This window comes from Planococcus citri, chromosome 3 (genome assembly GCF_950023065.1).
Source record: "Planococcus citri chromosome 3, ihPlaCitr1.1, whole genome shotgun sequence".
In the NCBI taxonomy this organism is placed as follows: Eukaryota; Metazoa; Arthropoda; class Insecta; order Hemiptera; family Pseudococcidae; genus Planococcus; species Planococcus citri.
In genome coordinates, this window is record NC_088679.1 from 28,645,330 (window position 1) to 28,660,352 (window position 15,023).

General features: G+C 33.1%; 1 protein-coding gene across 5 annotated transcripts in view; it reads left to right on the forward strand.

Annotated features, from left to right (window-relative positions):
* Positions 1-15,023, forward strand: part of Wdr62 (WD repeat domain 62) — a 78,940-nt gene that overhangs the window by 21,017 nt on the left and 42,900 nt on the right. The window contains exon 1 of one of the 5 annotated variants that reach the window (XM_065357440.1): positions 4,333-4,557. The exons of the other annotated variants lie outside the window; for them this stretch is intronic. Coding sequence (XP_065213512.1) covers positions 4,483-4,557 — 75 coding nt within the window. The 5' untranslated portion in view covers positions 4,333-4,482. Of the gene's footprint in view, positions 1-4,332; positions 4,558-15,023 lie in introns of those variants that run through there. 5 annotated transcript variants of the gene reach the window in all.

Here is a 15,023-nt window from a genome sequence, read left to right on the forward strand (position 1 = left end):
GATGATAAATGAAAGTACGAAATGTGACAAGATATCGAGTGAATTGGTATTTAAGAAGGTCGGATCTGCCTCAAATTCGGACTGTTGACCTAATTTTTGCGAATGTGGAGGAGTCCTTTGAGGAGGTAAGTTGAGCTTTCTGTTCGTATGTTTTTTCTCGAGGAAGAGAAGAAATGGTAGATTATGAAAGAGGGTGTCTAATGAGTCATGAAAAGGGAAGAATCGTGGAAAAGTTATGATTTCTGGAGAGTGGTTGTAAACATTTTGAAGTGTTGTGAATTTAGCTCGAAATCGACTTCTAAAATTGAACTCATACGTAAAAAAAATTTGCAGCGAACTGAACTGCCCTAAAATGCACTGGGTATTATTCCTATTATTTTGGTGAATTTTTTGAAATTTTGGCTAGAAAGAGGTTTCTAGGGCGGAACTTACTAACGAAAATCAGAGGTTGAAAAAATATTGAAAACATCGATTTTGACTGATTTACCTGAGAGCGTAAGAATGATGAATTCAAGCATGAAGATTTGAATGTTTTTGAACTTTTGAAAAATTAGTTTCGTTTTTCCCCATTTTAAGATTTAAAAAAATGTTTTTTTCTGCTTTTTTGTCAAAGTTGTCAATGAAGTGCTGTTTTTTGCGAGAATTGTCTTATAATCCTGCTCCTGCCGAAACCCTCAGAAAAGTTATATATTTTTTTCCAAAATCGTCAAAATATTTTGTGTTTTGGTAAAAATTAATACTCGTAGCAATGTTCTGCGTTTTGTCAAAATTGCAAAAAAAATCTTATTTTATGTCAAAATTGTTGTAAAAGTCCTGTTTTTTTGCCAAAACTTTCAAAAAAGTTCTATTTTTACCAAAATGCTCAAAAAAGTCATATTTTTTTGGCAACTTTGTCTAGAAGTCTTAAATCTTGTCAAAATTGTTGAAAAAATCCCACTCTCTGCCAAAATTGTGCATAAAGTTCTGCTTTAGGCCAAAGTATGTAGTTGAAAAAAAGTGCCATTTTTTCGTCAAAGTTGTCAAAAAAAACGTGTTTTGGCAAAATTGTCGTAAAAGTCTAGTTTTTTACGTATATCGTCAAAAGAACATGTTTTTTTGTAAAATTTGTCAAAAAAAGTGCTTGCCGCCAAAATTCTCAAAAATTTATGTTTTTTGCCAAAATTGTTAAAAAGGTCAACTTGTGTTGAAATTGCCAAAAAATCTCGCTTTTTAGCAAAATTTTCAGAAAAGCACTGTTTTATGCCAAAATTGTTGTTGAATAAAGCTCTTTTTTTCTCCAAAGTTGCCGAATTCAACTGGTTTTTGATTAAAATTTTCAAAAAAGTTACTTGGAGTTTTTTGCCAAAATTGTTGAAAAAATCTGTTTTTGCAAAATTGGCAAAAAAAGTTCTGCTTTTGCTAAAATTTTCAAAAATCCCGTTTTTACAAGATTAGCAAAAAAAAGTCCTTTTTTGTCGAAATGCTCGTTTTATTCTAAAATTTTGAGAAAAGTCCTGCTTGCACGCCAAATTTTTCGATAAGTCTCGTTTTTCATCGAAATCGTCTAAAAGTCATAACTTTCGTCACCTGTCAACTTTTGTCAGCCATGTCAAAAAAAGTCTTGTTTTTTTGTCAAATTTTTCATACTTAATAGTCCTGTCTTTTTTGTCAAAGTAAGTACCTACCTAAGTATCAAAAAAGTCTGTTTTTTTTTTAAATTGTTGAAAAAAAAGTCTGTTTTCGCCAAAAAGTATCTGCAAGTCCCCTCTTTTCCCAAAATTGTCAAAAAAGACCAGTTGTTTGTAAAAATTGTCAGGAAGGGCCTATTTTTTGTCATAATTGTCCATGAGGGTCTCAGTTTTGCCAAAATTCTAAAAAATGTCCCGTTTTTTTGTAAAATTGGCAAAAAAAGGTCCTGTTTTTGTATACCCAAATTTTTAAAAAAATCTTACTTTTTTTCGAATGTGATTTTCTAATTTTGATTTTTCTTTCTTCATTTTACTAGTTCTCTTTGAAAATGGAAAATTTTTGTCTTAAACGAATTCTAGCTAAATAAATTTAAACCAGACTCTCCTTCAAATTGAAACATTTTTAAAAAAAGGCCTGTCAAAAGTCCTGCTTTTGTCGTCTTTCAGCATGTTTGTCTTGTTTAGGCACCCAGTTAAAAAATACCTACTCACGATTTCATCGTTTTGAAACAAAATTTCAAACTATGAAATTGAATTTTGTGTTTGGATTGTTTATTGTAATGTACATGTACTCGTATGTACCCTTAATGGATTAATTTTTGCTGTAGACTCCATCGAAGTATCTGGAAAATTTTCATTTCATCTCAACGAATGATTTTAAAATATCAACTAAAGGTATGTACGAAACAAAATAGTACTTATAGACTTTTATAATACTCGTATACGAGTGATTCGCAAAAGTGTAGGCGTTGGTGAACGTCCTTCGTGATTTGTTTTAGCCTAACCAAATTTTTGAGTAGGACCACTTCCTCAATCAGCGTTTAATTAAATTTACCATGTTGGAAATGCTGACAGGTGGAGGTGATAATTTACGTCCATAATCACAATGTACTTACATACTTAGGCGAACCATTATTTAGAGATCGAGTCTTTTTACAAATAATAAATCCTTTCGGATATACTTTCTAGTCCAGATGGATCTGCCTGTCTGTAATTAAATCGGCCAAATGCAGCGACGACGGCGTACAAATTTACCTAACAATATTACTCCTACATAATTTATTCAATAAACGAGAGCCATTAAAGTACACATCGATAATGGACTTTTAAAAAATCATTCAACTTGTGTCGAAATACTGCACAACGTCCTCTTTTATACGAGTATTTTCCGTTTAAAAAATTGATTAATAGAGCAGGTGCGAAAATTTTTTTCTCCTTATGTCCGAGGCATACTCGTAGTATGTACTTTGATGCGTACTCGTACGAGGGAGTGACATATGCTATTTCGTGTTTGAAGAATTATAATAAAACACGACAAGGTCGTATATACGTGTACAATATTTAGCCGCGAGGAAATCCAACTTCTTCAATGGGATGGATATTTTTCTTGCTGTAGAATTCGTGTACCGTTATTTTAGTGGTAAAGTTTTTGAAAATGGTAAAACATCTTGTGTTTGTATTAAATTGGATTAGATGAGTTGGTAACTCTTTTACTGCAACTATAAAGAGTGAAAGTCAAAGTGGCATTTTTTCGATTTTTTGAGGGCCTGATTTAATAAGGGTAAAATGTACGAAAATGAAAGCACAAAAAAAATGAAATTCTGGTTCTTCAAAGAATATATTGTGGTGTAACAAATTGTTATTTTTAACCCTTTGACGTCCTAGAGTAATTCAAAATTCGTCTGTTAAATTACTCCTAAACGCAAAAAATATTTCGTACAATTATTTTTTTTTAGATGGCAACAATTTGAGGGTGGTGATTCAAAACACACCTATCTTCTGCGCTTTATTATTTTTTTATCGAAAAAATCTCAAAAATTCCATCCACCCACATTATCTAATAAAATTGGTGGCATATTTGTATTTTTGTGATTTTTATTCGGTTCGAATGTGAAAACAATACAACAATTAGGAAGGTCGAGCCAACCAATTTGAATATTTATGCAGTTATGTCATATTCAAAAGAATGACTTTTGTCGTTCCAACAAACTTCAATGGACGATATTTTTTTTTTCATACAGAGGCGTCTAAAACTATTTGGGTACGTCGGTCGGTCGTAAAGTGCTTAATTGATTTTCACTCGAATACTCTCAAGGTATAGATGGGTTTAGATACTAAAACGTGTGAAGAAATTACGCCGAAGGATTGGTCATGTGTCGCCAATTATGGAAGGTGATTTTTATTCTCGTTTTTTGTGTGGTAATCGTGCACACGAGAGTAGCTGCAATATTATATTTTGATAGGTCAATCTGGAATTATATAACTCGTTCGTCCACTCTCTAAAGAAGTGCATTTTTCCTCGATACATTGGAAAAATTCTACGTGCACTTACGTAATAGTATCTATCTACTCGGTTATACTTAAATGATGAGCTCCGCATGTGTCGAAGGTTTTCATACTTTTTTATTATTATTTTTTTTTCATCTCCAAAGAGGTGATTCGTCGACGAACCGGTTTCACTCGCTTGTCTGCAGCACGATGACGTTTACTTTCTATCAAACTTTTTTTTCATTTTTTCGTCTAGAAAGAAGTTGTATATCGTCGATGGTAAAAAACACTCCGTAGAAAACAAACAAATTTAAGGATACGCCGCCGCACACGAACGTCGGTTCGGAATTACGCCAACGTACCATGTTTTTCATTAATCTTTCAAGTACATTCGGCGTATTTTAAACGCGTAGTTGTGACTGATCTGTGGTGTTATATTGTCGCGTTTCTAAGCGTTCAATTTGATCAAAAAAAACTGAAATTTTACTCTCGCGTGTGAAATTTTTTTCACTGTGTTATAATGTGTTGGTGAATCGATTAAAGGAATATGGTTATTAACCGGGACCGTGCTAGTAATTGGAGTTACGCCAAAGTACACAAGGATGTGAAATCATTTAACGAGGTAAGAGACTCGTTCGAGCTTTTAGATACCCAATTTTTTTCATGCATTCAACAAGTGGAATTTATGTATGTACCACACATGTGAAAAAATTGTCAATGCAAGATGCGGCCAATTTTTTTTCAACATTTACTCGTGTAAACAATGTACTTCTCTTTGATTTGGCAAGGTCGACTCGATCGTTATCATTCGATTATCGTCTTGTGTTCCTTTCGATGAATTTTTTAAGTAGTACCCTAATCGAACAGATTAGTGGTTTGATTGGATATATAATTTGAAGAGTTAAAATTAAACCAACGTTTGCATGTTTTTCTTCTAACCGCGAGATTTAACTCGAAACTCTGCCTAGCTCTAAAGGAAGGATGTAATGTGAAATTATACGATGTACCTGAGGTGAAATAGGTAACGAGAACTAAAAACAGATAATTGATGGTACCTATATGAAGTGTTGGAACCGCAATAATTAATTACAGCAGTATTGCTTTTTTTATGGCTCCTTCCTTTGGTCAAGTTATGTTAAGATTCTCGTAATTTGGTTAAGAAAATCATTTAAAAAGTTGATTAAAACAACATTTTAATGCGAGTTTTCTTTTTTTTCGATTTGAAATTAGGTATTTTTTATGCTGAAGAAATGTTTTGCTTTGTTATGTCTTTTGAGAAATGATTGAATAAAATCAAAGCTCGAAAGCTTGACGAATTTTATGGACATTTTTTCAATCAATGAAAATGTACATTTATATGCTTACTTTGAGATCTATTTGTCATCAATTTACTGCCTAATTCTTAAAAAATTTGTATTGTTGAGGAACTTTTTTTTTTTTTTTGAAAAAACCTAGGTATAAGTACCTATAATTTTTGCTGGGTCAAGATTCGAAAGATTGACTATTATACTTTTTTGAATTTTATTTTAGCAAGGAGAATTCTCTACGTTCGTATTGACTCAAAATTTATCAATTTTACCTGAACAACGGAAATTTTGAGTTGCCTTGATCTCTTGATGTGTAAAACTGCAGTAGACATTTGCACATCGAACCTTACTTTTGTTGAGTGGTACAATGGGGCAAAGTCAAAAATTTTGATCAGGGGTTCCAAATGTTGATCAGCCTCTGCATTGTTCATTGACCTCTAATATCACATGGAACAATTGACTGGGTGATTAATAGTAACTTAATACTCCAGATGAAGACTTCTCACTTACAGGGTGTCTAACAGGTATTGCAGGTACTGCAAGTACTGTAAAAGTACTGCATTGAAATCCTCGGTACTGCAAGTACTGCGAAGTACTGCATTTTGCCTGAAAAGTACTGTATTTTTTCTCACAATCATTGATTTAAAATTTTTTAAAAACCTCAAAATGAATTAATTGGTGAAAATTGAAAAAAAAAGTTCATTTTGTACCTCAAAAGATGGCAACACTTGTTAAATTAATACTTGTAAAATTTTTATTAGATCGACAAATTCCAACGGGTTCAAAAATATTTTTTTTTCTTGGGGGGGGGGGGGGTCGGATGTAAGCTGGATAAAAAAATAAGGTAATGCAAAAGGTACTGTAAAAGTACTGCATTTCTTCGGAGAAATTTTGTTAGACACCCTGACTTAGCATTATTTTGTGCTGAAAATTTGGGATTTTCAAAAGAAAATTTCTGCAAGAATTGCAATCTTAAGGTACCTATTTTGATTGGAAAATTCAGAAATTCAGGAATAAGTAGAGAAATTTGGGTTTATTTCTGACATTTTTTTTCTGCCGGCCTCGCTCGCCTTCATTATTTTTTTGCTACAGGTCAAAATAATGACGATCAAAATACCCATTTTGAAAATGGAAAAGAAAAATTAGTTTTCGTAAGTGTAGGAATTTGAATAAATTATGAGAAAATTGGGAAAAATCTTGATTATAATGTTTTTAGCTCAAAAATTCTGTAATAATTTAAATCTTCCAAGTACGAAACAACTTATCAAATGTTGTTGTTGTTTTTTTTTTAAGAACTTGGGGCTACGCCGCGCCTTGTATTCGTTGATGAGTCAAATAATTTCCTAAAAAAAATTAACATTGTTGCATTTTGCATTTTTTTCCCCCCAAAAAATATGGAAAATGAATCAAAAGTGAGCAAAAAAATTGAAATAATCCCAGTATTTTGACATTTACCTTCCTACCAAAATGCATCAAATGATCATCTTGAAAATTTCGCGATTGTGCTCAATTTTTCCATAGGGGAGGGACGTGTTAATATTTTTAGTACTTAATCAATTTTGCATTTTCATTTTTGAAGCAATACAGGTGAAAAATGTTGAAGCTTTTTTCGGAGTAGGGGAAGGAGGAAGTTTTGATTTTCTGAAAATTTCTGAGATCAGTTTTGACGAGAAACTTTGCTGAAAAACGAATTGAGTTGAGGAAATCGGGATGTTGATTTTTCATCAGGTCGAAAATTTTGAGATTCTGGAAGGAGGTCGGATTGGGAATCATTGAAAATAGTTTTTCAATTCTTCAAATCGTAAGTGTGGAGCTAGACTTAGGAACTTCCAAAATTTTAAGATTTCGACGAAACTCGTAAAAAATCAACTTCATTAACAGAATTTTCAATTTTGGCCCCCGATCTTTTCACTTCAATTCATCCATTGATTCAAAGGAAGTCGTTACCGCAGAAGAACAATAATTTATTGCAGTTTTTTCAAAATTATTGTCATGTTAATTTATGTAATACCGTGGTGCTCAGCTGTGTTTCACTACGTACTGTCGTGGGAAATTTTGCACTCGCGGGCGGTCAGATCGTTGGCATCGTCAATTTTTATATTTTCTTGGACAACAAAAAATCTAAATTTTTATGGGGTAATGAATATTTGATGTATCTTTATTTTCAAAATGGCCGCTCAAAATGTTCAGATCTTCATGAGTCATTAAAATTACGAGTAATTTTTAAAAAAATCCTCGAATTCCTCTTACCACCTAAACTAAAACACATTACAAAAAATACGTCCTCACTTTTTCATTCAGATTTGATGAAAATTGAAAAAACTGGCCTTAAAAACATCTTTTTGCCTCCTTTCCCAAAAAAATTAGTCTTGGGTCAAAATGTGTTGTCGAATTTTTTTCTCACCCTATGTGCACGTTTTGCTCTTTGTATTTTACGAATGTCAAATTTTCAACTCCTGCATACATCTTGAACGCTGGAAAATGAAACGCTGACAAATTTTCATTTTAAATTTCTGGCGCAGTAATTCTTCAATTTGTTCCAATTTTCTTCTTCATGTTCGAGGAAGTGAAATTTTAAAGTAAATTTTGAATTCATCCTGATAACGCTTGAAATATTTTCTCATTCTGTTTCGCATATTCGATTTGATTTTATTCATCATAATCTGTGCCTGTTCATTATAATGTGGTCTGGATTTCGTAATTCCAAAATGAAGTGAAAAATTGTATTTCCCGTCCTTTTTTGGAAGCCGAGTTTTCTTTAATACAGTTAACTAATCAATTATTACCAAAAATAGAAATTAAAATCCATACATGAATAAAAATCTTATTGGAAAAATTCCTCATTGTATCTATTGCCAATTTTTGAGTAACTCTTCTCTCTAACTTCGTAGCCAAAAAAGCAAACTAATCGTTCAATTTAATTCTGCATTGAGCTTTCTGTTTGCAGCTGATTATACAGTGCTTCTTGACTACCAGATTCCAATTTCAAATAAGTATTTTCAGTCCAGCTTATCTCAAATTCAACTATATTAACATGTCATTCCGCTGCGATAAAATATACTCATGCACAGCCTACGTATTGAAAATCAGATTCGTAAACATTCTAGAAATATTATAGTAGCTTGAAAATTAGCTAAACAAATAAATAATACGGTATGCTCATCGCCCATACAAACTCTTACCATCATCTCTCTGCAGTTTATTACGAAACGCGTAATTACCTGATCGAAGGCAAGGTAGCGAATAGCAAAAGATACTCGTAAATTTACCAACGCAAAGACATAGGCGATTTCAACCTGTTATCGTATACTGAATAAAGTAATCATCCCGAGTAAGGAGCATTCGACGACCTCTGTTTATTTTTTTACGAGTCCTATATACGAGTACCTCTTTCAAGTACAAATAAATCCATTTTACCCCATATTTTGTTGATATTTGGAAGGAAAAAAAATATAGAAACCTTTTCTAAAGTCTACAGTATGCTTGGCTACAGCGATCAATTCTATTCGCATTGTTTGTTCTGCAAACATTACCAAAGTTATACCTTTCGAATAAGTAAAAAACTTGAAACATTTATAGGCTCAGCCGTCTGTACTCGAAGAGAAATCTAATGCGAGTATAACCATATAAAATGTATACGAACCACTATAACATTATCTGCCTATATTTTTGTACGTATTTATTACCCTAAGGCGGTATCTAGACAGTTCGGTAGTACAATGTACCTACGTGGTGAGATGCAACATTCTAAACAATATGTAAATATATTACAAAGATAGGCTATACGTATTCTCGATGCCTTGTCTACCTAAGTCCTATCCATCGTCGTGTTCGTGATATTTTGGAAATTAGTAAACCCATTTGGCTCGATCGAAATACTCTTCTTTAAAATTAATAGCCGGGGTCGATGAAATTTTGTTTCATAAGCCCCGAAGCGATTATTTATCTGAGAAGCGTGACAAGTACACCATGTACCTGTATGAACAGTAGTCTCTTTATTATGTGCCCAAGTAACGAGTATAACAGCCTATATATCAGCCGGCCAGATAATAATACGAATTCTTCGAGTATATTATTTTAATACCATAACAGTGGGCTTTAATTTATTGGAAATTTTCAACTGTACGAGTACGAGTATAGGTACAGATACAGATGATGGCGATATTTATAGTGAAAGATTTCTTATTCGATGCAATTTTCTTACGTCTTCGTCTCGTTCATCATCATTCACATTTCACTCGAACGTTTTTTCTAGCTATATAATAAATTAAATTATCGGTTATTGTAGTCGAGGTCCTAAATCTATTAGAGCTATTTATATTTTCCCAGTATACACTTATTTATATGATTAATTCGTCATATTTGAAGGAAACTTCATAACCGAACGATTCGGATGAAAATCGTGCCTATCGACGTTAAAATAAATACCACTCATCAGCAACTTAGTTATCGAATTGTAAATAAAGATATTTCACCAACCAGACAGCCAATCGATCGTCGTCGATTCATCAATTGCGTATATTATTTTACGTGAATTGTGTCTGAAAAATAATTTACGACGTGTGTTTTTTTTTCGCGATTCGTGAAAATTAACGAAGCTTGTTTGTAAGAGGAAGGTACGAGTATGTAGTATGAAAACACGCGTCGATTTGCAGAATTAAGGGCAGAATGTAGGCGATAAAACGGTTCCGATGGCGGGCTCGATAAATTTGTCGTATGAAATTGATTAAGATTCTTGGCTCGATTTGGAAACGATGATAAACTCCGGAGGATTAGTATATTTTTCATGTCCATAGGGCTGTGTAGTGTGTATGAATGTCGCACACTCGAGTAATTTGTTTACACCGACGAGGTCAACTTGATGGCGATTTGGTGGTTTTCGAAGTATGGTTGGGATTTGCAGAATGTGTTCGTGAGAGATGCATATTCATCTATCGTGCTATAGTGATTCGATTGGTGTTTAATTTAAGGAGATTTATTGGCTGATTTTAAATGGGTTGGTGGATTTTTGTGTGTGGTGCAGTGATTTTTTTTTTGGTATTGTGTGTTCTGAAATGGAGACGGAAATGTGTGAAGGTTTGGTGTAGATTTTTAGTGGAATGAGATGTGAAATTAACCAAATAGAGGGGTAGGGAGAGGGGCGAAGATGACTGGAGTTCAGACGGTAATTAATTATTCTAGAAAAATTGGTACTGAAAAAATTAACGGTGATGCAATAAACATCACTAACTTTTTGAAGAGGTAAATGTGCCTTTTCAATTTTGGATAGCCACAGATATGTACTTACTTAGATAGAAATATTTTATTTGCAGGTAAAAAGTTGAGGGGAAGCATATTTCAAACTATAATGAATTACCCATTTTTTTGAAGATTATGGAAATAAGTTATTCAAATGGACGTATAATGTTGAGAAAATAATTCATTTTCAAAATGTATGATCGAAATTATGAGTAAACTTTTCAAAATTAAGGAGAAAGTGTGCACATTCATAAAGTTCATATTTACGTAGGCATCAGGCAAGGCACAATAGGTATGCACTTGCCAGCTAGATACAAGGTCCTCGTGCATAATAATTACACAAAAATACATTCCATGATTTACGAACTAGGTACATAAATTTTCTATGTCTACTAAAATAATATTAACCTATTATACGAAGACATTATTGGTAAAATTCCATTCAGTACATAAAATAATATTAATTTTCCACATCAGCGACCAAAACGATGGGTAGAAAATTGTACAGGGTGTCTCGAGAGTCAAGAGTAAACCCAGGAGTTTTAATTTCAACTTGGTGGAATGGGAAAATTCGAGTAGTGGAGCAATTTTTTAAATCGATGACCTTTTTCTGAAATTTTCTTCTTTTTGTTAGGAAAAATTATGAGTATTTTGAGTTAAATTGCTTCCTTCTATCTCTCTTGGAATTTTATTTTGATGCGTTAGTGGTCAGTTGGTTACCTTTTGATTACTTTAGTGTGAAATGCTTAATTTTTTGCCACAACTCGAAAATCCAGGGCTCGTACTCGGTTACTCTTTTAAGTAACCAAATTACAGTAATTTTTGGTTACCTTTTTGAAATTTTCGTTACTAAAGTTATTTTATTTTATTTTAATCTTTTTTGAAAAAAAAAATGTTCAAAAATTTAAGTTGTCAAAGTCTTACTTTCTGCCAAAAATTTTGTTTTTTACCAAAAACTACCAAAAAATCTCGTTTGTGTACAAAATGTTGTGAAAAAATCTAGCTTTTTCGACAAAAATTGCCAAAAAGCATAATTGCGAAAAATTTTCATTTTCTTCCATAAATTGCCAATGTTTCACTTCTTTGCTAAAAAGTTTCGTTATTTTGCCAAAACTTGTTAAACACTTAAACAGGCTTGCTTTTTGCTAAAATTATCAGTCTCGCGTTATTCAGCCAAAAATAGCAAAAAGTTCCACCATTTACCTATCACAATTTGCCATAAAATCTTGTTGTTTACTTTTCAGAAAAAAATTTCAAAAAATTCAACATTTCATCCAAAAATGTCCATAAAAAGTCGCTTTTTTGCCAGAAAATTGTGAAATTATCTCACTTTTTTGATGAAAATGGTAAAAATATTTCAATTTTCCGCGAATATTTGTCAAAAAGTTTTGCTTTTTGCAGAAATTTCCAAAATCTTGATCAAGTTTTATAATAAGATTTTAATCAAAATGTTTTGTTTAGGAATTTTTTTTACATATGTACTTGAGATTCAACTGAAAATTTTTTCTTTTTTTGGTGATTTTTTTTCTGCATTAAAATGTTTTGCACACGTTTTATATGTTTTTATGGTTACTTTTTTTGTTTTTGGGCTACTTTTTCGAACTTTTTTGTTTTGTTAAAAACCCAAATGTCGAACCGATTTCTTTTTTCATTTTTATTGAAATGAGGGTGGGTATCTAACGGTCATAAAAGTCATGAGAAGTCATGAAAAGGTCATGAATTTTGCTCTAAACATCCTCAAACATGAAAAAAATTGTTCAAAAAATCAGAAAAATGAAAGAATTGAAACACCTAATTTTTGATCCTGTAAAAAATGGCATCCTTGTTCGACAAGTGAATAGGCTATTATACCTATTTACTGGGTAAAAATGTGAAAAATAGCTCATGAAAAAGTCATGAAAAATTAATGATTTTTTTGTCTGAGAGTTTTATGAGACACCCTGAAAATTCAACTCACATTCAGATTGGCAAAACACCATTATCTGGCTTTCTATAGACAGGTATGGCAAAAATATAATTCTTGCTTTAAAAATTCAATTTTTTTATCACATTTTTTCCGTTGCAAAAGCTCAAAATCTCAGAATTTCAAAAAATAAGTTGAAAAGGGTTTTGAATTCTATTGGTTAAAATGTTATGAATTCTCGTATTTCTTCGTGTTTCTTGGAAAAAGTTGCTAATCCACTTCCTCTTGAGATGATCTTGGCTCTAACGAAAGAGGTACTGAACCGCGGTGGAGAAATTTCGGATTTAGGTACACAAAACATGCATCAAAAAATCATGCAAAAATACTCCGATCCACTAGAGAAAATTTTAAATGAATGAAGTTCAATATTCGTGCTTTGAGAAATTTATAAAAATTGAATTTGAGTTGAAGGAGAAATAATAATAAAAATATTAGTATATCTAATTAAGTCGAAATGCTGAAATTTGGTGAACACCCTATTTTTGACATACTCGACCTTCCTCTCAGTCTCAATCTCAATTGAGTACAATTATGAACCGCAGTTTGAGAAGTTCTGAGACCCCATTCAATTTTTGGAGATTGCAATTTTCTTCTCACGTCCAGTGTCGAAGATCATTGAAAACGGGTTCAAGTCATTCTGAAGCTTCCTAAAATATTTCAAAAATTCTGGCGGTCAATTTCTCAAAATTTGGGTACTCCTTCCAAAACTCTCATTCTGCTCCCCCCGCCTTCTCGAATCAAAACGATAACATTTTCCATCTTATTTTATTTATTGCAACTTGTTCCATTCATGATATAAACTTTCAAAAATCTTCTTAAAAAATTTCTAAACTACCGCCATTTTTTTTTTTTTGAAAAATTGAGCAGACTTCCGGTTCCTGCTATCGTTTATTTAGGTACCTATGTACTTATGTAATGTGTACCCTAGACTCGTGCAAAATTTGAAGGTAAAGAATATTAGTGATCCATTGAGCGAGTTTCACACGACTGAAAAACGAACATGGAAATCGTCCATTACGTATAGGTATTTTATTTATGCAACATGTTGTATCCTTACGGAGCGTATAAAGAACACGTCCGATAGAAATGAAAAACTTGAAAAATAATATCCGAATGAGACTTAAAACATTAATGACAACGATTAAATTTCCTCGCAATAATTAATTTTAAAGATTCGAGTTTCACGGTTGTGTAGGTATACTGCTCATATGACGAGAAGAGTACACGACGACGACGTATTTTAAAGAGGAAATTTTTCTTCTTTTTTTTAGAAAGTATTACATTATGGGAACCCATATTCGATTTTACGATCGGTTCGTCATAATACGTTGGTTAATTTGTATAATGCTGTACTCGTAATATGCCTATAAGTACGTTTACGTGCGTCGATTAAGACTCGAAAACGATGGGCGATATAGGCGTACTATGTATGCGTATGTACTGAGAAAATGTCGATGAAGATCTGCGACATACTAAACGATTAGTGGGCTAAGCTATCGATTATTTACTACCGGTTATAAAATGCGATCGATGTTTCCTTTTCGGTTGACCATTAATAAACTATATATATTACTAAATCTGTACACAATAATGGAACGATATAGGTGCGCGCAATTATTGGCGGCGTGTATAACGATTTACAATATATATTTTATATATGTACGAGATATATCTCTACGTTCACGAGGAATGAATGAATGGGATATGGCTCGCGAACGTGTAGGATTCGGCTTAAGTATGTGCTCTGTTAATGGGCGTATGGTGTCTGAGATGTGGTTGAATAGGTAGATATGTATTTGTAGGTACTGCTTAGCCTTGCACGGTTTAAACGGGCGAGGTCGATTATCGAAATCGAAGGAGTTGTTGCATACGTACTGCCTACGATAGCTCCAGCTCCGCATCCACGAACCCGCGAACTCCACTCGAATTAACATTGTTATTGAAATTTATCCCACTGCTGGTGTCGTCGCGTAATTTTTCTCTCAACTGACCAGGTGAATTATTGTATCGGTGAAATTATCTTCTCGCGAAGTTTTCTGCCATGGACGACAACAACGACGACGACCAAAGACGGTGGTTGGCGGATGTTGGTATTTGTATCTATGTATATGCTCATGTGAGTTACGAGTACGAAGAAGACACCGCGATGGAAGGCAAAGGTGGTTGCAGATTCTCTCTATGGATTGTCGAATAGATCGAATTTCTGCGAGATGCAACCTCGCCGACTTGTTCGTCGCCGTAGTTGGATGTTTGACTGTGGTGACTTTGAAGTGGATTTTATATACGATGGGATGTTACGAAATCTGGTTTTATGAAATGTCATACTCGTCGACTCATCGTTCTTCCTGCTGAGATGATGCTTGGTAATGGTGGTGACGATGCGTCTCGTGTGTGGTAAACCGATAAAGTTGACGTGTATTTTGGTATGAAATTTGATCGATTTTTGGGGTTTGGGTATCTCGTTGAGCTATTCTTTTTTGTATCGCATAATCATAGTTTATCGAAGAAAATACCTTACATCTTACAATCAGTTGTGTGCTAGGATAGAGCAAGAAAGAAAAATGTTGGTTTTCGAGTGAG